A 27,055-nucleotide genomic window follows, 5' to 3' on the forward strand; every position below is an offset into this window, starting at 1 on the left:
GTCTTATACACTCATATCAGCACAACACACACTAACACCTCCCCCATGTCAGTGTCACTGCAGTGCTGAGAATGATCCACCACCTAAATAATACCTGCTCGGTGGTGGTCCTGTGGACGACCATTGAAGAACAGGGTGAAAGCAGGTTAAAAAAGTATGTAGAGAAACAGGTGGACTACAGTCAGTAATTGTAGAACTACAAAGTGCTTCTACATGGTAGGTGGGGCTGATACAATGGACAGTGAGTGTAGAAACAAGGAGGTGGTTTTAATGTTATGCCTGATCGGTGTATAGTCTATATATTCTCCTCTTGGAGGATACTACACTTTTACAACATATCTGTGTATTATTTGCTAAATGACAACAATGCCTTTTATTCTTTCTTTCCCCTTAATTATCACATTTAATTGCTTAATTCCTCAAGTAATATAGGTGTATGAAGGAAAACAGTTTATGTTGTCATGCATTCTATAAACAGCTAAAAAAGAGAAAATTAAAGCACTCAATCTGTTGTTCTGTTTGTTGATTTCCAGTTAATTTGGTGTTAATTTCCTCGAGTAAACAACGGCATATTTAAAGTGATTAGTTCTAAGGTTTGAATGTGCCTGTTGCAGTATGCAAGTGATAACATCCACACCCACATCCGCAGCAGGTTAGAACCAAACACTGTGAAGCTTCGTGCTTTGCATTTGAACTCACAGTTTCAGTCATGTTATAAAGGTCTCCAAAAGTAGATTTTTCAGTCATTTATCACCTAGCACTGAAGTGTATGATTTGTTAAAGACCTTTCTTGTAGGTCAGCACCTTGCACTGTGTTGCCACAGAGATCTCTGGCTCAAGCTGAGACACATCAATCTGAGGGATTGAAAAATAAAAGTCATCACATAGTCATGATTACATCTTTTTTTTCCCCCATTTATTTTTAGTGACTCAACAGACACAACATATCTGTAAATCTGAACCATGACTCGAGTAAACATCAATTAAAGTTAAAGCAGCACTTTGCACGATTGGTCAGGGACATCACTAGTTTGTTCTAATCACAACCTATAAAACATTTTCCTTGACACACACTGATTTACTATTTAATGTTACATGTAGTTATTTTTATAAATCCATGTTAAGGAGCTGATCTGTCAGCTAAAAATTACATTTATTAACCATAAACATCTACTCATTAAGGTGTTTAAAACGTTCCATTAAACGTGAATTAAAGAACTGCGTCCTTTATGAAAGGGGCCTCAAGCATTTTTCACAGGCAAAACTGACGCTTTCAGAAAATAAACGTAAAAATAAAGCAATGAGGATTGGTAAATAGCCAAGGCAGAGCTAAAACATGCAATGTTTTGCTCAGAAACAGATGGCAAAAAATTTGTGAGTGTGCGAAGCAGAATCTGAAACAGACGTGCCATAGGGTGTGAAAAGGTGGGGGTACAGGAGCGGTGGATTTTTGGGAGCACACTCGTCTGGAACCCTCCGAAACGTGTAAAGAGGGAGCGAGGAAGTGAGAGTAGAGGAGGAGGGAAGAGGAGAGGGAGGAATGGAAGAAGTTGGCAGCACATATGTCTACAGATCAGTAACCATATGGATGAACAGCTTATTACAGACCATTTTAAATCATAACTCTCTTCACGACAGACAAAGACAGAGGGAGAGGGAGAAGGGACGGAGAAGTTGTTTAATGCTGTGTTTTGGAGTGTCCTGTAGAGCTGTTTCATTTTTGTTTTGTGTGTTAAGAACTGCTGTGGTGTAATGTAATGCTGTTGTGTTGTGATTTGTTCCCTCAGGCAATTGGCTTTTGTGCTGTATATGATGGGTTGGCAGGCTGCATTGTGTGTTTCTAACAGTGTGTTGTCTTGCACTGTGTTGCATTGCATGTTTTTTGTTGTATTTTGTGGCATCTTAAATTGTGCATGTTGTACTGTATTATGCTGTCTTGCACTTTGTTGCACTCATTTGCAATAAACTATAAGCAAATAGTCCAACTGTTTAAGAATGTTTCTCAATGCATTATTGCAAAGCTTTATGGATTTCCTATCTACAATCCAAAACAATATAAAAAAATGTATTAGTTATTATCATGTTTTACAGTTTGGTTACATTTATGGCCTGACAGGTTACACATGATTTGGGTTTAAGTTCAATGTCAAACAAAGTCACAGGCAATTTTGTCTCTCCAGTTAACTTACATGTCTTTGGACTTACATGTCTTTGAACGTGGGCATATTTAAACATGTTAGTATAATACAATTGCCTACCCTTATTCCAAGCTTTTGGAACCTGTTGCAGCCATCAATTATAGAATCAGCATGTACATACAGTATACAAAAAACCTAGTGAGCACTCTACATAGCCAGCATTTTATGTCATCCTACGTGCGCTCCTGAGAGGCTGTCTCAATTCTTAGAGGACTTAAAATACAGCCTACTGAGATGCCTTATTCTGACCAATATTCTGAACAGATAACGAAGGAGCTCTGTGTGCTTCCTTAGACGTGAGGGCAATCCCAGCATATCAGCATTATCATTAATTTTATTTTATTAATTTTAAAAAAATTCTTCATTATAATTTTTATAAATATGTACATGCAATTTATTTGCATTTTTGGGTTTGTCAGTGACAATCTAACAGTTTTTGGTACATGGAAGAAGATGTTAGCTTGCATGTTAGCTGGATGTGTCGCCTCAGCCCACTGGTTAAATCTGTTAGCTTAGTAAGCTAAAACTGAAACGGTGGGTAGAGACGGCCGCTATCTAACTAGATCGCCTCAATAATCTGCCTTCTAAAGTTCGACGTTGGTTAAAATCCTCCCTACTTAGGCATCCATGGTTTCAGATCCTCATACAAAACGTAATATAAGCCTAGGAGAACATAAGAAAACCCAAAGTAGTTTTTAAATGGCTGTTTTATTTAATGAAGTATTGGGCTGTGCAGCACATATATGACAAATGTAAAGACGTTAATGCCCATTTAAACTTAATAACTAATTATGTCACCTGTAGCAGCAGTGACTGCAACCAAATGCTGTTTAGTATTGCACAATGCTATGATGAAATATAGGTAGGCAGGGGGCAGCAAGGCAGCTTAGTAGGTTTTGAGACAGACACGTTGTTTCCAATTAAATGCAGGCCAAAAAAGATTTGCTAATCATTACAGTCTGATCTATTGACAATTTTATAATTGCCCAACTTTATTTGAAACTGGGTTTGTAATTATGCTGTATGTTGTGGTGCCTTCCTGGCTGTTCTGTGGGAACAAACTGATGGCAAGAGGCAGGGCCAGACTGAAAGCAGCAAGACAAACCAAGCTGTGTACTGGCAGCACAAGACGACAGTGAGCCTGCAGCAGAGGAAGTCTCTCACACACATGCATGTACATGTTAGTGCTGAACAGTATGACAGTGTATATCATGACATCAGAAAATACATTTAACTAAACCACTTTTATCATGTTAGTTACAGCATGTTGCCAAAAGCTTCCGGACACCCAAACATTCCCCTTTTTGGAATCCACCCTCTTGTGGCAAAAGATTTTGGAGTAATGGTAGAAATTTGTGCCTATTTTGTCAAAAGAGCATTTGTAAGATTAGACACAGGGAGACCTGGTTGGTGGTAGATGTTTCAGGGCTTTGTGCAGGCCCTCAACACTATAGCTGAGAAAACTATCTGTCTTTTCACCATTGCACTGAAGCAGTAGGCAAACAGTGTTTTTTTTATACTGTACAGCCCTGTATAATATAAAATTTAATATTAGATTTTAATAATAGATTTAAATTAAATTAACATAATAATTTATTTGCTTGTTCCTATGAAACAAAAAACAATTGTTTATTAATTTTGTTTGTGTATTTCTCTAATAGGTTTTGTATGTTTAAGTTATTATTCATATTGGTCACCAACTAAATTAATAAGTGTTTATGTATTATTACAGTTAAAGATAACATATTCAAATTTCTTTGTCAATAATTGGAATATTATCAACAGAAAGACAAAATAATTAGTTAAGTGCAGTTATCTTACAACAAATAATTATCCGAAATTTTAGAATCATGACTGATCTAATTATATACACAAAAAGACCAGTACAAATGAGAAAATACTACAAATAAACACTGATGAACATTTAAAACAAGTAAAAGAATCACCTCAGCTTCAATTACACTTGACATAAACAGGCATTGCTTTTAATAAGAATGGCAGCCCAAAATGAAACGCTAATGGATGCCAAATAAATGAGTAAATGGGACAGTGGTAGCCTACTGGGTAAAGCAGTGGGGTACCAACTAAAAGGTTGTGGGTTCGAATCCCAGCTTGCTATACAGCCACTGTTGGGCCTGTACATGTGTATATGTATATATGACAAATAAAGGAACGTATAAAAGTAACCAATTTACAAGTTTTTAAACAGGTGTACCCATAAGTATACTATAAAATTAAGCATTAACATCCCATCATACTTTGTGACATAGATAAAAATTCTGGATTAAGACTTTCCAAAGAAAATATCCAGGAGCTTTAGTCACAAAGACTGCTCAACTGGAAAGGGTTTTGGTAGGGTTGCATATTATTTACATGTCAGCATGTTCACAAGTGTAAACTGCCTCCTTGTTTCTACACTCACTGTCCATTTTATCAGCTCCACTTACCATATAGGAGCAATTTATAGTTCTACAATTACTGACTGTAGTCCATCTGTTTCTCTGCATGCTTTGTTAGCCCCCTTTCATGCTGTTCTTCAATGGTCAGGACTCTACAGAGTAGGTATTATTTGGGTGGTGGATCATTCTCAGCACTGCAGTGACACTGACATGGTGGTGGTGTGTTAGTGTGTGTTGTGCTGGTATGAGTGGATAAGACACAGCAGTGCTGATGGAGTTTTTAAACACCTTACTGTCACTGCTGGACTGAGAATAGTCCACCAAACAAAAATATCCAGCCAACAGTGCTCCGTGGGCAGCGTCCTGTGACCACTGATGAAGGTCTAGAAGATGACCAACTCAAACAGCGGCAATAGATGAGCGATCGTCTCTGACTTTACATCTGCAAGGTGGACCAACAAGATAGGAGTGTCTAATAGAGTGGACAGTGAGTGGACACGGTATTTAAAAACTCCAGCAGCACTGCTGTGTCTTATCCACTCATACCAGCACAACACAAACTAACACACCACCACCATTGTGGTGTCATTGTCACTGAAGTGCTGAGAATGATCTACCACCTAAACCATGAAAAACAGTGTGAAAGCAGGCTAAAAAAAGTATGTAGAGAAATAGATGGACTACAGTCAGTAATTGTAGAACTACAAAGTGCTTCCATATGGTAAGTGGAGCTGATAAAATGAACAGTGAGTGTAGAAACAAGGAGATGGTTTTAATGTTATGGCTGATCAGCATATATATCACACTGACCAGATCCCAAGCCAGTTTACAGCCATGAAAGATTTTAACCTGTACTTTTAACCAACATCATGTCTATCTCCAGTACAGTTCCAGATACCTGAAAATGTATACAAAAGTCTCCTGAAGCTCTTCTACTGACTTACTGTCTTATTGTGCTATATACAAATAAAATTATGCATTCTGTGACAGTTTTTGGCTCAATTCCTGACTCAACACACATACATAATTCTTTGACAAAATAAAAACTCAGCATTATGTGCATTCCTGTGATAATCATTAAAACCCCCCTTTTACCCCCACCACTTCCACAAAGTTACGCGAGATCACTTTGTGCTGACACCTCCCCCACCCCTTACTCACGGCCGCAGTGTGGCATGAGGGCTTGTGGGATAGCATGCTCTGCAGGAGTCCTCCAAAGCAGTCCTGCTTTAATAAAGGCAACGGCTGCTTAATGACGACTTCATCAACACATACGCGTGATGAGCATTAATTGGCCAACAGACACGGCCAGACATGTGCACGCTCGAGTGCAAAGTATATGTGTGCTTACAAGGAGAGATTGAGAGTGTGTGAGAAGGAACCCAGGAAATTCATAATAAAGCAGTATGTTAAATATCTTTTATCATGTCCATCAGCTGCTTACACTATGTCATCATTAGTCACTGCTAATTCAATCTAAAAGAGCCAAGCAAAATACGCTTTAGAGAAGCCAATGAACACTTGAATGAAAGTGGCAAAAAGTAGGAGGCCCCGCAGGTGGGAAACTATGCCGAAGAATTGGCCATCACACATGTGTAACATACACACACTCCTCTCAGCACACTAATCCATCAAACACCCTCTTAAAACCCCTATTACACTGACCCCTCTGCTCTCTTCTTCTTGCTCTATTGAAAGGCAATGAGGGTAAGCTGACTGGCAGCAATGCACAGGGCAACTCACCGTTTGCTACAATACATGGATACACACCTGCAGATTAAGTTGTGAAAATATAGTTTGAATCACAACTACAAAACACACAGAAGTGGAAAAACATGCATGGACAAAGTGAATGACTAAGAAGAGCGGGGCACCATAGAGGTATGATATTAACATTGCTATACATTTATCATTGTCATGATGAGCTAATTTAAACATTATGGCATCATCAGGTGACATTTTTTTTTTTAACAAAAATATTTGTGTTCTTCCAAAAAATAAGCTGAAACATGAATCATCTGGCCACTGTTTTTCGGTCCATCTGAGATGAGCTTATTTACATTTTTGGCATTTAGCAGACGCTTTTTATCCAAAGCGACTTACAGTTGTGACAGTATACAATCTAAGCAACCTAAGCAACAATCTAACTTGAACCGGCAACCTTCTGATTACTGGACCAGTCCCTTAACCACTAGGCTACAGCTGCCAGCTCATGCCCAGGAAACGTGGCAGCAGTCCTGCACAGAGCTGACGTATGGCATTTTCTTTGCATAGTAAAGTTTCAGGTTGCATTTCTTGATGCAGTCTGACTGTGTAATAACTCAATGGTTTTCCAAAGCACTTCCAAGCCCATGTGATTATCATTATCACAGAAGCAAGATGCAATGCCGTCTGAGGGCTTGAAGGTCACACACATCTTATCTTATCTTATCTTACATTCAACAGTGTTTTGCTGCCTTGCTTTACATGGACTGAGATTTCTATGTATTTTTCCACATTATTATGTATGGTAGATGGTCAAAAGCTAAATTACCATTACATTTTTTAACTGACTGACAAATAAAAATTCATTATAAGTAATAAGTCACACATTCTTCTTTTCACTGCATTTTACAAAATGTCCCATTTTTTTGGAAATGGGGTTGGTAATTTCAGTATACTTTTGTGTGTTAAATAAAGGTTAAAGAGAATTAAGATCAAATCACAGTTTTCACAAAAAATCTCAACTTTTCTGAAATGTAGTTTGTAAATAAAATGTCCCAATCATATCAGGTTTTTAAAATTAATTACATGAAAATAACATGCTTTGTCAACATGACTGTGACATGTCTTGTCTTCATTTCAAAATATTTTTACTATTTGCCAAGTCTCTTTGAGTGAGTCTCTTTTATGTGTGTATTTTTCACATAATATAGAACATGCAACACAATAAAAAAACAACAAGACACTCTAACCTCTCCAGCATGGTCATCAACATGGGCGGTAGCAAAAGGATGGGCACTGGCAGAAACACACGTTACTGCTGTCTCCAACAAAGCCTATGCACACAAAGCAATACACTCAATTTCCACACAAACAAGCTTGTTATGAATTATCATCTCCTAGTTTGATACACAGCAAATGTTGTACTGTATGTGTTGTACTGTATGTGTTGCATTAGAGTAAATAAAGATGAGCAGCTCTGGGTGCTCATGTACCCATCTAGCTGCCAGCCTTGAAATGCCCACCACAGTACACTGATGCCCTCAAACAGCTCACTGTGGCGCATCAGCAGCACACTGCACACATTGGCACTTGCTATAACAAAGATTGAATAAGCAAAAAGTTAACAGTGCAAAGCTTGATGTAATTAACCCTGTCTTCTGTAGATTGCTGAGCAAATGACACAATGTGCCCGAACACAGAGCAAAAGTTTTCAGTATCAACGCTTTCTTTAATTTAAGATTACTACACAGAATATTTTTAATTGTGATTAAAATCCTGTTTAAATACACATCAGATACAGCAAATATAACACTGAATATATATATAAAAAAATAGCCTGTTCGTAGCATTGAAAAATATTCAAAATTTTTCAACAATTTCAGTTTATTATGACAGACGTAATTTTTTTTTACTTTTTCCCCCCCATCAAATTGGAACTGGCATGTATATTATAAATTGTGAAACTACTAAATTAGAAAATACCTACAGTGTATCACAAAAGTGAGTACACCCCTCACATTTCTGCAGATATTTAAGTATATCTTTTCATGTGACAACACTGACAAAATGACACTTTGACACAATGAAAAGTAGTCTGTGTGCAGCTTATATAACAGTGTAAATTTATTCTTCCCTCAAAATAACTCAATATACAGCCATTAATGTCTAAACCACCGGCAACAAAAGTACACCCCTTAGTGAAAGTTCCTGAAGTGTCAATATTTTGTGTGGCCACCATTATTTCCCAGAACTGCCTTAACTCTCCTGGGCATGGAGTTTACCAGAGCTTCACAGGTTGCCACTGGAATGCTTTTCCACTCCTCCATGACGACATCACGGAGCTGGCGGATATTCGAGACTTTGCGCTCCTCCACCTTCCGCTTGAGGATGCCCCAAAGATGTTCTATTGGGTTTAGGTCTGGAGACATGCTTGGCCAGTCCATCACCTTTACCCTCAGCCTCTTCAATAAAGCAGTGGTCGTCTTAAAGGTGTGTTTGGGGTCATTATCATGCTGGAACACTGCCCTGCGACCCAGTTTCTGGAGGGAGGGGATCATGCTCTGCTTCAGTATTTCACAGTACATATTGGAGTTCATGTGTCCCTCAATGAAATGTAACTCCCCAACACCTGCTGCACTCATGCAGCCCCAGACCATGGCATTCCCACCACCATGCTTGACTGTAGGCATGACACACTTATCTTTGTACTCCTCACCTGATTGCCGCCACACATGCTTGAGACCATCTGAACCAAACAAATTAATCTTGGTCTCATCAGACCATAGGACATGGTTCCAGTAATCCATGTCCTTTGTTGACATGTCTTCAGCAAACTGTTTGCGGGCTTTCTTGTGTAGAGACTTCAGAAGAGGCTTCCTTCTGGGGTGACAGCCATGCAGACCAATTTGATGTAGTGTGCGGCGTATGGTCTGAGCACTGACAGGCTGACCCCCCACCTTTTCAATCTCTGCAGCAATGCTGACAGCACTCCTGCGCCTATCTTTCAAAGACAGCAGTTGGATGTGACGCTGAGCACGTGCACTCAGCTTCTTTGGACGACCAACACGAGGTCTGTTCTGAGTGGACCCTGCTCTTTTTTTGGATGATCTTGGCCACTGTGCTGCAGCTCAGTTTCAGGGTGTTGGCAATCTTCTTGTAGCCTTGGCCATCTTCATGTAGCGCAACAATTCGTCTTTTAAGATCCTCAGAGAGTTCTTTGCCATGAGGTGCCATGTTGGAACTTTCAGTGACCAGTATGAGAGAGTGTGAGAGCTGTACTACTAAATTGAACACACCTGCTCCCTATGCACACCCGAGACCTAGTAACACTAGCGAGTCACATGACATTTTGGATGGAAAATGACAAGCAGTGCTCAATTTGGACATTTAGGGGTGTAGTCTCTTAGGGGTGTACTCACTTTTGTTGCCAGTGGTTTAGACATTAATGGCTGTATATTGAGTTATTTTGAGGGAAGAATAAATTTACACTGTTATATAAGCTGCACACAGACTACTTTTCATTGTGTCAAAGTGTCATTTTGTCAGTGTTGTCCCATGAAAAGTTATACTTAAATATCTGCAGAAATGTGAGGGGTGTACTCACTTTTGTGATACACTGTATAAGCCCTTACATGTACACTGATCAGCCATAACATTAAAACTGCCTCCTTGTTTCTTCACTCACTGTCCATTTTATCAGCTCCACTTACCATATAGAAGCACTTTGTAGTTCTACAATTACTAACTGTTGTCCATCTGTTTCTCTACATACATTTTAGCCTGCTTTCACCCTGTTCTTCAATGGTCACAGAGCAGGCATTATTTAGGTGGTGGATCATTCTCAGCACAGCAGTGACACTGACATGGTGATGATGTGTTAGTGTGTGTTGTGCTGAAATGAGTGGATCACACACAGCAGCGCTGCTGGACTTTTTAAATACTCCATCAGCATTGCCTTGTCTTATCCACTCATACCAGCACAACACACACTAACACACCACCAGTGTCAGTGTCACTGCAGTGCTGAGAATGATTCACCACCTAAATAATACCTACTCTGTAGTGGTCCTGGGAGAGTCCTGACCATTGAAGAACAGCATGAAACAGATGGACAACAGTCAGTAATTGTAAAACTACAAAGTGCTCCTATATGGTAAGTGGAGCTGATAAAATGGACAGTGAGTGTAGAAACAAGAAGGTGGTTTTAATGTTATGGCTGATCAGGGTATAGAAGATAGGATGGAATAGCATTTCTACCGAAACTCTTTAAATATCTAAAAACACAGAAGTTACATACTGTGCCTTTAAAATAAACCTGCACACATTAGAAATTCTTTTTTGTTGTTAATATTTTTTAAACTCTACATGATGATTAGTCTAATTAGTCTATTTAAAATTAGTCTAACAAAATATATGTGAAAAGTCTGACCATGTCAATGACCACAAAATATTTATGTTACTTTAATCATCTACTAGTTTAGATCTATTTTCTTAAATAAATAGCTTTTAAAAATAAAAAAGCTTTAGTTGTATGTGTTAATTTGAAACCACATTTTTCAATAATTGGAATACTTTTAAAGCTACACTGTTTTGCAACATTTTAAATAGTTCAAACATAAAATTATGCCAAATTAAGAATATCCTTTAATTACTTTTGCATTTTTGCATTTTTGTTCAGAAGGTGACACAGCTAAGCATTTTGGACCTGAAAATCTTATTTTGATTATTTTGATTTTATTTGGCAATGTAGAACAAGGTTATGTATTTACTAAATTATTTAAAAGGAAGATAATAGACTTGGAACCTGTCACTGCCCCAGTGCTAAGATATGTAACCTAAATGAGAAAATAAACAACCTCTGTGAAGAAAACAAAGGTTGTTGGTGGTGACTGGCCTAATTCGAAAGCAATTTAATTAAATAGACAAGTCAATTAGGCTAACAGTTGATTAATATTCTGACAATTGTAGTTGATAGTGATCGCCACCACCATAATATCGTTAAAAATAAATTAACACAGTCAAGGACCACATAGCGCGAAAGTACGCCATGGACCCCTGAGGGGCTCCGGACCCTACTGTCCAAAGGCCAACACATATCTGCTTCCTTTTCATAAGCTGACTAAGAAATTTATTCTAACAGTATTTAATAACACAAACAAAACATACTATGTTGTCATTAATATAACAAAATGTCTTGGTGTAATTTACAATTTACAAAAATAGTGTCTGAAAATAATTACAGCAGCTTTAACTGCTACATAAATCCAAACGATATCAAAACAGCATGATAATTTACTCTGTTTAGTTGGTGTGTGGGTGTATGTCTGTGTGTGTGTCTGTCTGTGTGTGTGTGTGTGTGTGTGTGTAAAAGTGAGAGAAAGCCTGAAGCATTTTTAATTTGCAGGCTTTGTGTTGTGAGTTATCAGTGTTCAGTGCTGCAGTGTTATGGGACTGAGTTAATTGGTAAAGTAAATAGCTATTCACCTCTGAGGGGTTTAGACCCAGATCAATTAACCAGAGACATGCACATGCGCGCACATACACACAGGCATACACAAGTGCAAAAACACAAACATAATGCTTAAAAACATTAAAAAATATTGTTAAGAACATAAATTATGAAATGTGCCAAAGTGATTAGACAGACAGACAGACAGACAGATAGATAAATAGATGCTTCTGCATGCCTGAATGCTGTTCTTCAGTTGAAACAGACTTTAACTAAGGCTGAACTTTGAAGTTAAACTTAAAAAGCATTTTTTTCAAATACAATGCCTTTATTTTTTGCAATTAGATTCATTTAATATACTTTTAGAAGCAAACACTGGGGGAAAAACAAACACCATGGACGACCTGGTGGCCAGGAGACAAGGATCCCTTTGCTGACAAAGAGAGCACTTTAGGCCTAATTAACCAATTACAGAGCAGCAACCAGGAGCTAACGAGGCTCCGTTACCCAAGCCAAAAGGTAAGGGGGACTGTCTGATTTAATTAAAGCGATGGGGTGAGGGGACAAAAACAATTTAATTACAGCCAAGTATCCCCACGGCATCCTGGGACTGTCTCTCAGAGCCCCTCTGGCCTTGTTAGAGCCACAGAACGCTAATGGAAGAGTGAGATAGCGTTCCAGCAATTCCCCTATGACACCAGTCAGAACAGAAAGACACCAATAAAGAAAAATAAACAAACACTTAATGTATTGGTGGTTAAAGGATTGCAAACACAAGTGTCATTACATTTATAAACACATGACAATGAGCGCTGAGACAAAAAATGACGTGACATAAAAGGTCATATAATCTTAATGAATTAATATTTAGCGCTACTGATTTAGTCATTCATTTATGTAATGCACATGTTTAACCAGGCTGGTTTAAGGCCTGCAAGACAGTACTGTCTTGTAGACAATAAAATACACGCCAAACAGGACACTAAAACAATATCCTTCTCCTTATTTTCACGCTCATGGATAGATACCTACTGGCAGCTGGAAAAGGGATGAATCTTTGAACCAGAAGTCGTGTGGCTGGGCTGAAATGTTCAGCTCTCCTAATCAGAACATTAAGACCCACCTGTACAAAACACAAATGCATCATATTTGTGAGATTATACAGAACATACATTACACCATTCTATAACTGTGTCTAAACACATTTTCAATCCATCAAAATTTATGTTATGGTCTCTTTGTTTTTTTAGAAATGTTAGCTGTTGGGATCTTATAAAGAAATGTGTAATATTACAACCCCAATCAGAAAAATAAAGATTCTCTGCCCATCTTTGCTCCTCAAAGACTCAGCCTTTCGTAGATACTGCTTTTGTTTCAAATTATAATTACAATCACCTGTTAACATCACCCATTCGAAATCCCATAATTACCTAGCTTTTTTAACCTCATTACTAGCCCTAAACTGCCCCTGTCCCAATCTTTTTGGAATGTATTGCAGGCCTGAAATGCAGGAATAAATGTATATTAACAAATTAAATAAAGACCAGACAAAATATGAACTTTCTTGGATTCATAGTCCACAATGAAACAAAAATAAAAGTAAATGTAAGAAACACTTTTTATTTACATCCTTTGTTTACGTTTTCTATACTGTCCCAATTTATTCTGATTTGGGATATGGGACACCCTGGACAGGTTGCTAGTCCATCATAGAGCAGATACACTCACACACACTCAGGGCAAATTTTAGTATCTCCAATTAATCTGCTTGCATGTCTTTGGACTTGTAGGAGCAAACTGGAGGAAACCCACACAGACAAGGGGAGAACATGCAAACTTCACAAAGAAAGGACCCAGACTACTCTACCCGAAAATCAAATGCAGGACCTTCTTGCTGAGAGACAACAATGCTACCCACTGAGCCACCCACTGTACATTTTTACTATAAAAAATAAACAGTGATTGATATTACAAAGCTTGTTTAATTTAGGTTTTGAAAACTGTACATTTATTAGGTTTTTCAAAATCAAAAAGTGAGCTAGACAAAATACTCAAACCCTTAAAATAGACTAAAACAATACTTTTAGTATTTATGTAACCCTAACCAGACGGAGATTATCCCTAATTGTAAAATGAACTTTTTATTGGACTGCATTCACTTTAATACAACCTTTGATTTCCTAGATGAACATGTATTTTTAGTATGCAAAAAGTTCCACGTCTGCACACCAATCTCATCTCAAGTATCTATATCATGACAGAAATAATAAAAGGTGAAACTTAAATTGTGAAGCAATGTCAATCAAAAACAGAATACAGTTAACAAACAAAAACAACACTGCAAATTACATTGTATTACACATGCATCTGATATCATATCAACTTATAAATGTGAACTTAAGCTCAACTTTTCAGATGAAAACGTACATACTTCATTAATACATTTGTTTTCCTGTGCGTGTGAGGACAATGATTCTCCCAAGGGCCCACAAGGCTTGGTGACAGGTCATGACAGGCTGAGTAAAGTTGTTTCTTGCCTGGCGTTGGGAGTCTCTGGTCATTTCCAGCAGCTCCTGTTACAGGCCTGTCTAACTACCATCTAACAGCTTCATCCCTGCTCCCCACCATGCCCTTCCCAGCAGGGAACTTCGTCAGGACTCGGGGTTTTAATTAGTGACCCCTCCCTCCACTTCCCACAGGCATGGAGCCATTTGTAGTTGCAGTCATCGCGGTTATGGTTGTCATGCCCCAGGGCATCAAACCGCCGCCAGCGGGGCAGCTAATTGGCTCTAGAGGACATGAGGGGGGGCATGGTTACATGGAGACGTGCTGAGGTCTGTGTGACAGACAATAGGGCCTGGTACCTGAAGCTGAAATTCGCCTTATTGACAGGGTTGTACTTTACCAACCAAATATGTTCAAAATACGATATGTAGCATGCTTGATGATAGGGGTTTAAGATTTGTGTTAAATGTGGGTGCTAAACTCACTGCAATGGTGACTGCACTGCTGACTGCACCCAGGTATCCAAGAAAGAATTTAGACCTCTGTGTAGGCTACAAACAGAATTAATCAATTAATCTGAATCAAGGTTTGCCAGTAAAATAGTGGTAATAAGAGCAAGATAAAGCAGAATAAAACTAAATAAATAAAATACAATTACAAATTTTACAAAACTGACTGAAAAAAATAGTCTTTAATTATTTAAAATTGGGAACTGTACAATCCATTCATTTCTGTAAAAATAAGACATCTGGTGTCAATCTCACAAATAAATAAATACATTAAAAATAAATAATTACCAAATAAATGTTAACATTAGTAATAGGCATCTATTGAACCTTCAGAAATAAATGTTCTACAATTTTAAACATTTCTGACATTGTTTGCACATTTATTACCCCTAAAAGGAGTATAGTAAAAAATATTTTGCTTCACCCCATTCCAAACATTTGCTAAACTACAAACATATTGCTTTATACCAGGGTTAATTGTGACATTTTTTTTTCACTTCTGTTGCCTATGTGATAATATGTATGTGTATTTGTTATTATAATTATTTTAATAAATATTTTTATCCCTGTTAAAGCAAAAATATTTTTTAGAGCAGTGGTAGCTCAGCAGTACTGTAATCAGAAGTCCCACCACCACCATATACTGAGCAAGGCCCTTAACCCTCAGATGCTCAAATTGTATTTAGTCATAATTGTAAGTCACTCTGCAAAAAAGCTCTGCTATATGCCGCAAATGTAAATGTATAAATGTATTTTTTTAAATACTTCTGTTGAATTTGAATGATAAAATGAAATGTTTACAATCAGAAGAGGCACAAATGAAAATGAAAACATAGACAATTAATAATTTTCAACAAAAATAATAAAACAAAACAGGTTTATATAATTATTGCAAAACGATTGCCAAAAGGGCTGAAACTCGACTAACAACAACTGCCATCCATCTTTATTGCACCCTGGATCAGACTGTGCTGCTCATACTGCACCTTTGTGGCATTGCAATTGCAGTAGTTCACACAGGCATTATGGCTCTGGTTCAGCCACTAAGAGATCCAGAGAGAGAAAAAAGTAAATAAAGAACTGTAGTATGTAAAGTATGTTACGTTTTCATCTATTAGAATGGAACTAGAAGCAAGGAGTGTTTACTTGTCAGAAGATTGTTGAGGCCAGGGTTGGATTGGGCAGTAGGAGACCAATAACCTATAACAGCGGACAGCTGTTGTTAGAAGCCGATTTATTTTTATTTTTTTTATCAGAACAGCCACAATATACTGAGTAAGCAACCAGCACTTTAAATGTCTGCTTAAAACAGCTACTAAAAAAAACTTTTGTGATTTTGTTTCATATGAGGTACATTTGCTGCATAGATTACTTGAGTAGTACATTGTTCAACACTTAAAAAGGTAGTTTATTTTTAGGTCTGTTCATTTGTAAGCTATAAAAAATTTCAATGTAAATATTAAAGGACGTCATGGGGAAAACTAGTGCTCCCCAAAAACACTATTTAATTCCTGCTGTGTAGTGTAGTGGAGGGAGCATCATGTCGTAGGGCTTTTCTGGTGATTCTTGGACAATTTGTAAACACAAATCAATAAAAAAATTTTTATTGTATCAGTTTTAAATGTAATTCATTGTATCCAGAATTGTTTTTGACAATAATTATTTAATCAGATTAATTGTCCATCTAGACCTTAACCCAATTGAGATAGCATGACACAAACTAAAGGGTGTTGTTCAAGGAAGACAGGAAAAGTGGTCTAAAGTTTTTCCTCACCATTATCAAAGTTACTACCAGTTAGTAAATACATTGATTCAAACTTTTCCAGTTTTTATTTTTTTAAAGATAAATTAGTGTGTTAAATAAACAAATTAATGTTTAAAACAAAATGCATTCAGCAGTGTTTGAAATCACAACTATAAAGTTTTATTAATGTTTGCATTCATATTACATTGGCTTTTCTTCTTCTATTAGCAACCTACCACTGGTGGACCAAAGAGAATAAAACCTACAAACACAAAAAGCAAAGAAAAGAATATAAAAGTGGAAGTTTAAAAAACTCTTTAAGAAGGAATAAAGGGCAATAGGGCTCTGTCATAAATGCTTTAATTATCCTATAAAAAGACTCCCTCATGTCCCCACTAACCATTTACATGGTAATAACGCTGATTAGACTCTTCACTGAAGGACTCTAGTGCTCATTCCAGAGGTAGCCATCACCCTGTTCCAGCAAACAGGTCATTCTGTCTCTTCCTCTCTCTCTCTGTCTTTAAATAGCTTTGTTAACACCAGTCTAAAGCACTCCTATTTCTGAGAGGCCCAACATCAGTTCCAGGCAGCAGGGGGTGACGGCTTTAATCAGAACCCAGCTGAGTGTGACCTTTCCCAATCGCCCAGTCCACGTGGATCACCTGCCATGCTGCCCAGGACTCCAGGCATGGTAACAAGGAGCCAAACCGCCAACTAGCCATGTCACATACACACAGGTTACAGACATGCTCACACCCTCACCTGACATGCGAAAGGGCATGGGGATCTTCTCTCCAGTGTCTGGATGGAGGATAGCCTGACACCACCGATAGCACAGAGGGGGAGAAAGAAAAAGAGTAAAAACAGATGGGAGGGCTAGACAACCTGTGATCACTCACTTATTCTACCTAAAACCCCAGCTGAGTGTGCTGCCTGTCAGTGTGTGCATTTACATAAACGCCCACTAATAATAATATAGTTAACAGATTTGCACAAATACTCAATCAATACAGTGCTCAGGTGGACAAAATGCTTCTTCATACAAACATCACCACTGTCTGCTTTTTTAAAAAGTGCTCTTGGGCATTAAAATATTAAGCATAGCTGTGACTTGGGATTTCAGTGATTTCTGTTTTTTGTTATGTAATAAACATAATTCCTTGTAAAAACAAAATACATATTTTAGTTCTTTTGTAGGTTCATTATAAGTTTTTATGAAAATGAAAACCATTATTATTATAGATTATTAATGTGGATGTACAGTGTATCACAAAAGTGAGTACACCCCTCACATTTCTGCAGATATTTAAGTATATCTTTTCATGGGACAACACTGACAAAATGACACTTTGACACAATGAAAAGTAGTCTGTGTGCAGCTTATATAACAGTGTAAATTTATTCTTCCCTCAAAATAACTCAATATACAGCCATTAATGTCTAAACCACCGGCAACAAAAGTGAGTACACCCCTTAGTGAAAGTTCCTGAAGTGTCAATATTTTGTGTGGCCACCATTATTTCTTAGAACTGCCTTAACTCTCCTGGGCATGGAGTTTACCAGAGCTTCACAGGTTGCCACTGGAATGCTTTTCCACTCCTCCATGACGACATCACGGAGCTGGCGGATATTCGAGACTTTGCGCTCCTCCACCTTCCGCTTGAGGATGCCCCAAAGATGTTCTATTGGGTTTAGGTCTGGAGACATGCTTGGCCAGTCCATCACCTTTACCCTCAGCCTCTTCAATAAAGCAGTGGTTGTCTTAGAGGCGTGTTTGGGGTCATTATCATGCTGGAACACTGCCCTGCGACCCAGTTTACGGAGGCAGGGGATCATTCTCTGCTTCAGTATTTCACAGTACATATTGGAGTTCGTGTGTCCCTCAATGAAATGTAACTCCCCAACACCTGCTGCACTCATGCAGCCCCAGACCATGGCATTCCCACCACCATGCTTGACTGTAGGCATGACACACTTATCTTTGTACTCCTCACCTGATTGCCGCCACACATGCTTGAGACCATCTGAACCAAACAAATTAATCTTGGTCTCATCAGACCATAGGACATGGTTCCAGTAATCCATGTCCTTTGTTGACATGTCTTCAGCAAACTGTTTGTGGGCTTTCTTGTGTAGAGACTTCAGAAGAGGCTTCCTTCTGGGGTGACAGCCATGCAGACCAATTTGATGTAGTGTGCGGCGTATGGTCTGAGCACTGACAGGCTGACCCCCCACCTTTTCAATCTCTGCAGCAATGCTGACAGCACTCCTGCGCCTATCTTTCAAAGACAGCAGTTGGATGTGACGCTGAGCACGTGCACTCAGCTTCTTTGGACGACAAACGCGAGGTCTGTTCTGAGTGGACCCTGCTCTTTTAAAACGCTGGATGATCTTGGCCACTGTGCTGCAGCTCAGTTTCAGGGTGTTGGCATCTTCTTGTAGCCTTGGCCATCTTCATGTAGCGCAACAATTCGTCTTTTAAGATCCTCAGAGAGTTCTTTGCCATGAGGTGCCATGTTGGAACTTTCAGTGACCAGTATGAGAGAGTGTGAGAGCTGTACTACTAAATTGAACACACCTGCTCCCTATGCACACCTGAGACCTAGTAACACTAACAAATCACATGACATTTTGGAGGGAAAATGACAAGCAGTGCTCAATTTGGACATTTAGGGGTGTAGTCTCTTAGGGGTGTACTCACTTTTGTTGCCGGTGGTTTAGACATTAATGGCTGTATATTGAGTTATTTTGAGGGAAGAATAAATTTACACTGTTATATAAGCTGCACACAGACTACTTTTCATTGTGTCAAAGTGTCATTTTGTCAGTGTTGTCCCATGAAAAGATATACTTAAATATCTGCAGAAATGTGAGGGGTGTACTCACTTTTGTGATACACTGTATATATTATTAAGTTCTATTATTCTGTTCCCCATGGCCTTCTAATTCCTATAGCCAGTGACATCTGACATCTGATTTTCACCTCTGGATCATGTAAGCCACTGATTTCTGCAGACGTAAAAGTAAAGTGGGTGATGATTTAAGCATGTGTGGGTTACACTGGTTATTGCATTACATTATTGTTTTAGATTACTAATAGGATTAATAACTGAATTATTATTACATTTTATATTGAGATTATAGCTTTTTGTTTAAGGATGTCACATTAGTAAAATCTCTGACCATATACATATCATTCAAATAGTAAAATTACCCTTGGTGTGTGTGTGTGTGTGTGTGTGTGTATGCCATGTGATGGACTGATGAAGTTTTGTATAATTTTGGAGTAATTGCTGTTCCTGCTGTTTTCAACTATTTTTAAGTGACTGCTGGCTTCTCTCTTACTTTTCTTATCATTAGTCTTGAAGTATTTAATAAAATCGTAGGTACAGCTCATGTGTCTGTAGACACATCGTACCAATAAAGCATTTGGGGTGTTTGCAGTGGCTCTGTGGGTTTTTTCCATTTACTGTGATTGCTACTAGTTGAGCACATCATTCTAACAGGTGGCAACATCCTTTAAAATAAAACCAGGCATCATTAGCATTTGGAAAAGAAATTTGGGATGTTTTTCAGCATCAATATCTAGAACTTAATACAAAGTCAAAAGACATTATGTCTGTAAATGCTGAAAGAATATTAAATTTTAAAAAAAAATCTAAAATGTACATATGAATCACAACACAGTGTCCACAATCTGGACAATCAATCACTGGATTTTACAGAAATGTACAATTGCCTGTTTTACTTTTTGAGCCTCCCAAAGCAAGAACATATGGAGAGACAATTTACAATTAGAATAACATCTGTGACCTCTATGTTTGTTTGTTTGTTTATTAGGATTTTTACCGTCATGTTTTATACTTTTGGTTACATTCATGACAGAAACGGTAAGTACCCAATACACAAGATTCATCAGTTCACAAGGTCATATCAAACACAGTCTTGGACAATTTTGTATCTCCAGTTCACCTTACTTGCATGTCTTTGGACTGTGGGAGGAAACCGGAGCACCCAGAGGAAACCCACACAGACACAGGGAGAACATTCAAACTCCGCACAGAAAGGACCTGGATAGCCCCGCCTTCTTGCTGTGAGGCGACAGTGCTACCCACTTAGCCACCGTGCCGCGTGACCTCTAAGTAAAAACAAAAAACAAAACCATTTTGAAACATTATGGCTAAGTGCCATATCATAACTCCAAAAACTCCAAAAGAGACCTTTAGCTTCAGCACGTTCCGATAATAACAATCTTATGCTCTAAAAGTCCTCACTTCAATAATCATTTATTTTCATTCCATTAAAAAGATTTTGACTTGACACCACTGACCAACATAACAGAGGCCCTGACAAGAAAGTGAGTGTGGTGCTGAAATCAGGTGCAGCAGTATAGTGTGTCAACATATTTCACATTTCACTGCTGAGCTGAGACTAAAAAAATACAGTCTGTGGTTGTATACCTTCAAATGCACTGTTTTGTTAGGTGTATCAAACAGCCAATAATTGTAAACATCTGTGAACTCACTATGTTGGCATTTGAGTGTAGAAAATGTCTAACAAACCTGTGCGTTGGTTACACCTTGGGGTAAGGTGCCATCTTTAAAGTGTTGTACAGTAGAAGTTCCACACATTAATTTAGGCGAGGCTAGGTAAAAAACAAACAAACAATCAAACAAATAAACAGAAAATACAAAAAATACGGAAAAACAATATAGGTTCATTTGAAAGTCTTTCAGAATGTATGAATGGTAAGAAAAAAACAGATTAATAAACATTCACTACAGAAAAATGTACTCAATGCCCTAAAGTAACTCTTTGCCTCATGTCTCAAATGCCTACATAATAAATATAACTGAACAAAATTAAATGTCTATCCAGTTTTAACCTTATTTAACCTTAATTTTGGTCATCAAACACTTCCTTTATTTATGTTGTTAATTATCTGGTCTTTATTTAGCTTTTTGATTAATCCTTATCTAGCATCCTCAATTTTTTTCTGCATCCAAAAAATACTTGGATGGCTTACTTACCTCTGATGTCCTCCTTTTATGGAGTCTGATGTCCTTTTTGGGGTCTGATGCCCTCCTTTTTGGGATCTAATATCCTTCTTTTTAGGGTCTGATGTTCTCATTATTGGTTACCTCTGACACAAAGAGTGTACAAGGGTCAATTACATCCAGAAAATGTCTCAGTCGCCCATAAAATGATCTCTGGGATATAGAGAGAAGACATTAAACAACCTTAAACTATTATCTCCTGAATTATCCCCTACTAAGAATTGCTTTGCATAACCCGATTCATTACAAAACATAATAACAAATTAATAATTGCCCTAGGAAGCAGAAGGTCCAGGAAAAAAAATTAAAAAGTACAAAAATTCAGATTAATTATAATTAAGTTTTAATTAACTGGTTTCTTTTATTAGATCATTTTACAGATTTCTAAGGCCACAGCTTCTGTAGACTTGGAGAGGCAGCTGTTGCTGCACAACTCGCCAGTTGTTTTTTTTGCCACCAGATGCAGCCGCCTTCTTACAAACACCAACTGTCTGCTCCCTTATAAACAGTGAAAGCAATTAAACTTTTCCAACATAATTAAACTTTTCATATGTGTGTGTGTTTAAGAAGTTCTTTTCACACCATATTTTACAGTATCTCTGCAGCAGACAGTGGTATACATCTGCTCTGGTCTTTCATTTAGTATGTAACTACAGTGTATCACAGAAGTGAGTACACCCCTCACATTTCTGCAGATATTTAAGTATATCTTTTCATGGGACAACACTGACAAAATGACACTTTGACACAATGAAAAGTAGTCTGTGTGCAGCTTATATAACAGTGTAAATTTATTCTTCCCTCAAAATAACTCAATATACAGCCATTAATGTCTAAACCACCGGCAACAAAAGTGAGTACACCCCTTAGTGAAAGTTCCTGAAGTGTCAATATTTTGTGTGGCCATCATTATTTCCCAGAACTGCCTTAACTCTCCTGGGCATGGAGTTTACCAGAGCTTCACAGGTTGCCACTGGAATGCTTTTCCACTCCTCCATGACGACATCACGGAGCTGGCGGATATTCGAGACTTTGCGCTCCTCCACCTTCCGCTTGAGGATGCCCCAAAGATGTTCTATTGGGTTTAGGTTTGGAGACATGCTTGGCCAGTCCATCACCTTTACCCTCAGCCTCTTCAATAAAGCAGTGGTCGTCTTAGAGGTGTGTTTGGGGTCATTATCATGCTGGAACACTGCCCTGCGACCCAGTTTCCGGAGGGAGGGGATCATGCTCTGCTTCAGTATTTCACAGTACATATTGGAGTTCATGTGTCCCTCAATGAAATGTAACTCCCCAACACCTGCTGCACTCATGCAGCCCCAGACCATGGCATTCCCACCACCATGCTTGACTGTAGGCATGACACACTTATCTTTGTACTCCTCACCTGATTGCCGCCACACATGCTTGAGACCATCTGAACCAAACAAATTAATCTTGGTCTCATCAGACCATAGGACATGGTTCCAGTAATCTATGTCCTTTGTTGACATGTCTTCAGCAAACTGTTTGCGGGCTTTCTTGTGTAGAGACTTCAGAAGAGGCTTCCTTCTGGGGTGACAGCCATGCAGACCAATTTGATGTAGTGTGCGGCGTATGGTCTGAGCACTGACAGGCTGACCCCCCACCTTTTCAATCTCTGCAGCAATGCTGACAGCACTCCTGCGCCTATCTTTCAAAGATGTGACGCTGAGCACGTGCACTCAGCTTCTTTGGACGACCAACTCGAGGTCTGTTCTGAGTGGACCCTGCTCTTTTAAAACGCTGGATGATCTTGGCCACTGTGCTGCAGCCCAGTTTCAGGGTGTTGGCAATCTTCTTGTAGCCTTGGCCATCTTCATGTAGCGCAACAATTCGTCTTTTAGGATCCTCAGAGAGTTCTTTGCCATGAGGTGCCATGTTGGAACTTTCAGTGACCAGTATGAGAGAGTGTGAGAGCTGTACTACTAAATTGAACACACCTGCTCCCTATGCACACCTGAGACCTAGTAACACTAACAAATCACATGACATTTTGGAGGGAAAATGACAAGCAGTGCTCAATTTGGACATTTAGGGGTGTAGTCTCTTAGGGGTGTACTCACTTTTGTTGCCGGTGGTTTAGACATTAATGGCTGTATATTGAGTTATTTTAAGGGAAGAATAAATTTACACTGTTATATAAGCTGCACACAGACTACTTTTCATTGTGTCAAAGTGTCATTTTGTCAATGTTGTCCCATGAAAAGATATACTTAAATATCTGCAGAAATGTGAGGGGTGTACTCACTTTTGTGATACACTGTAATTACAGAACATCTGCAGTTTTACAGTGTCAGAGACTATTCACTCATAACTAGATAATTAAATAGTTATTTATGGAAAGTTACTGGCTTTTTTTAAGCTTAAAAATTCAATTATTTTAATTTTTTCCTGCATTTATAATACAGATTGTGGTTTTAGGGCAGGAGGATATGATCTGACATTAATAAAGTGTTTTAATAATGAGAGATTCTCATTTATTTATCCATTTTTACTAACTGCTTTATTCTGGATACAAGGCAGGACTACGCCCTGGAAAAGGGTGCCTAGGCATCATGGATTATCACACACAAGAATTTTAAACAGCCAATATACTTCTGGCACGTTTTAGAAAAACGTTTTTTTGGGGCACCCATTTGACTAACTGTCAATTGTACATCATTTATGTACCTAGTTTGAAGTAGCAAGGGACAGGAGCTGGTGGACTGGGTACTGCACAGCATCATGGGTTCTGGAAAATTGGGTTTGATCCAAGCCTTGCCTCCAATCACTGTCTGTAAGGAGCTTGGTATGTTCTCCACATGTTTGCATGGGTTTCCTAAATGTAGTCTGGTTTTCTCATACTTCACAATAACATGCAAAATGTGGACTGGCTGCTTGCCACCAGGTGTAAGTGGGTAAATGTATTTATTACTGTGTGTTGCACTGCAATTAACTGCCATCTTGTCTGGTGCCACAGTGTTTACTGGTGGTGTAATTCTGACAAGGGTGAAGTGGTTAGTAAAAAATTGTGTATCTGTATGTATCTGTTTTCTTCAACTTGTTTTTAGAAGTGGTTTCGAAAACAATTATCATAAATAATTTGCAATGCATTTTAGAAAAAGTAGTTTTTACCAAATAAATGAAAACATTTAATTTACATTCTTGTACCAATGCCTTAATAATTTACTTTTTAGTAAAGAATTATAAGTAAAAAATAATTATAACATGAAATTATAAGACAATTAATGTACCATTGAAACCACAGGCAAAAATTGCTCTGATTTTATCAAATTGCTCAGCCCTAGAAGTACAAATAAAATAATTCATGATTTTCACATGTGTAACTCCTCTAATATGGCTAATACCAATTTTTGCCATGTTTTGAAACAAAGCCACCTACATAGACTTACGATGTACGATGTACTGTTAAGGCAGTCTTTAATTTTCACAACTGTAACAGCTGACTGTAGTTATTATAGTATAGAATATTTTGATATTTGGCTACATTTTAATACATCAATGAGAATATAATGACGTACATTAATGTTTTAAAATCCCTTTGTATTTACAAGTGATAAATGTGAGCTTATTAGATGTTAGCCAGCCTGCTAATATTTAGGGTGACTGGAGCTATTCGTGTGTTTAAATATGTTCAATGTTAGTAAGCTGGCCTGACTTGGACCAATGCCACATTTTTTATATTATCTGTATTTTGATATATTTGGCTAATAAATAAGTCATACATATTAATGATTTAATCTAGGACTAATACTGAAACCTTAAAGTTTTCTACTAAATGACTAAAATGACAGGAGGGCATGTTGCCAAATTGCATATAAACAAAAGGTTCTACACATTGTCTTAAAATTTCTTTTAAAGCCAAATGAAAACAGAGAAAAAAGAATTATTGTACATAAATCAGTTTGTAATTATATAAAGCTATCTGTTGATAATTACTGTGAAGACACTAGCATTATAAAACCAACAGGGGGCTCTGATAGAGTGGGTTCTCCATAATTAAATAGAAAAATTAAAAGCAAGCAATAAAACTATAAAACTGACAGCAGACATACTCACTCAAATTTATCTTATAATAACTTATAAAATTGATTTTTAAGCGCTTTTAATTAAGCAGCAACCGATGAGTTAGCAACACAACTGGTGGTTTACCGTTAGTTTGCACAGTTTTGCTTGGTGTGTGTGTGTGTGTGTGTGTGTGCGTGTGTGTGTGTGTGACACAGTTACCTGATCAAAGCGAGGCTCTGCCAGTTTAAAATGAGGATACACGGTGGATTCAGACATGGTGGAAGAAACCCAAAGCTAACAGGCTGAATGAAATGGGAACTGAAGTGCTGAGTTTAGCGTAATGTAAGCCTCAAATACTCCGGTTACGCCCCTAAAATCTATTTCTTCCTCCCAGTGCATTTTGGGTAATGTTGTTTTTAACCACCACAGAAAACTAAGTGAGGAGAGTGTCTCTGAGACCAGGAGACACCTGTTGTTTTACTGGAAACTCCACTTAAATGGCCAGTTCAATTATCAACCAAGTGTAGTGGAACTTTTCTGTCAGAAAGCAAACACAGACACAAGAGATTCTTCTTAGCTGGATTAAAGTTTAATGAAAGCACAATTGTGGATTCTTGCAAACAGCATAAAGGCACACCTCAGAAAGACTGACTACCTGAGCAATTTTACATAGCTGTTATTATAGCTCTCTCAGCCTAATTCGTTAACCCCCTCCCAGGACACACCGAGAGAAAAGGGAGGAGGCCGTAAAACATACATACATTTACAGCATACGCTTTTTATCCAAAGTGACTTACACAATGAGCAATTGAGGGTTAAGGGCCTTGTTTAGGGTCCCAACAGTGGCAACTTGGTGGTGGCAGGGCTTGAACCGGCAACCTTCTGTTTACTAGTCCAGTATCTTAACCACTGAGCTGTCACTGCCCATACATGTATGTGTCCTTCTTAAATAAGAAAATACATCTGGTGCCATAGAGTCTGTTATGCTCTAAATAATTCTGGCCTTGTGTTGCGATAGCTTGTCCTTCTTAGTTTTACTTTGTTTTTACATCCTCCATTTTAAGGATCCTCTGACTATTAGGGACTTTGACCCCAGGGCCTCTTGGGGGCCCTAGCCATGCTTTTGGGGCCCCTAGCCATGCTTTTGGGCCCTAGCCAAAATACTTCTCTGTTATAGTTGACTCCACTCCAGACCTTGCTCATGTGGACCAACTTACTTTTATTTTCAGGTTTGTTAATAATGACGGACATGTAGTTGAGCGTTTTCTAGCTTTTGAGCCTATTGAAAACCATAGTGGGGACAGTTTGGCAGAGTGTGTCGTTGCTATGGTGGAGAATCTGGGCCTAGACTTATCCAACTGTAGGGGCCAGTCATATGATAATGCAAGTAACATGTCAGGAAAGTACAATGGAGTCCAAGCTCATCTTAAACAAAGAAACCCTTTGATTTGTTATGTC

The 27,055-nt window shown here is 38.2% G+C and overlaps 1 protein-coding gene across 1 annotated transcript; it reads right to left on the reverse strand.

The window, feature by feature from the left end:
* Positions 1 to 376: 376 nt before the first annotated feature.
* On the reverse strand, positions 377 to 25,920 carry sfxn5a (sideroflexin 5a). Its single transcript, XM_062995092.1, is given in 15 exon segments — positions 377 to 859; positions 3,242 to 3,355; positions 7,552 to 7,614; positions 7,616 to 7,635; positions 7,795 to 7,826; positions 7,829 to 7,890; positions 12,779 to 12,873; positions 14,741 to 14,806; positions 15,751 to 15,807; positions 15,911 to 15,964; positions 16,745 to 16,770; positions 17,274 to 17,328; positions 21,074 to 21,156; positions 21,542 to 21,654; positions 25,817 to 25,920. Coding segments are annotated over 13 exon segments (795 nt in total). The 5' UTR covers positions 21,143 to 21,156; positions 21,542 to 21,654; positions 25,817 to 25,920; the 3' UTR covers positions 377 to 777.
* Between the last annotated feature and the right edge of the window lie 1,135 nt (positions 25,921 to 27,055).

The sequence above is a fragment of the Trichomycterus rosablanca genome, chromosome 5, assembly GCF_030014385.1.
Source record: "Trichomycterus rosablanca isolate fTriRos1 chromosome 5, fTriRos1.hap1, whole genome shotgun sequence".
In the NCBI taxonomy this organism is placed as follows: Eukaryota; Metazoa; Chordata; class Actinopteri; order Siluriformes; family Trichomycteridae; genus Trichomycterus; species Trichomycterus rosablanca.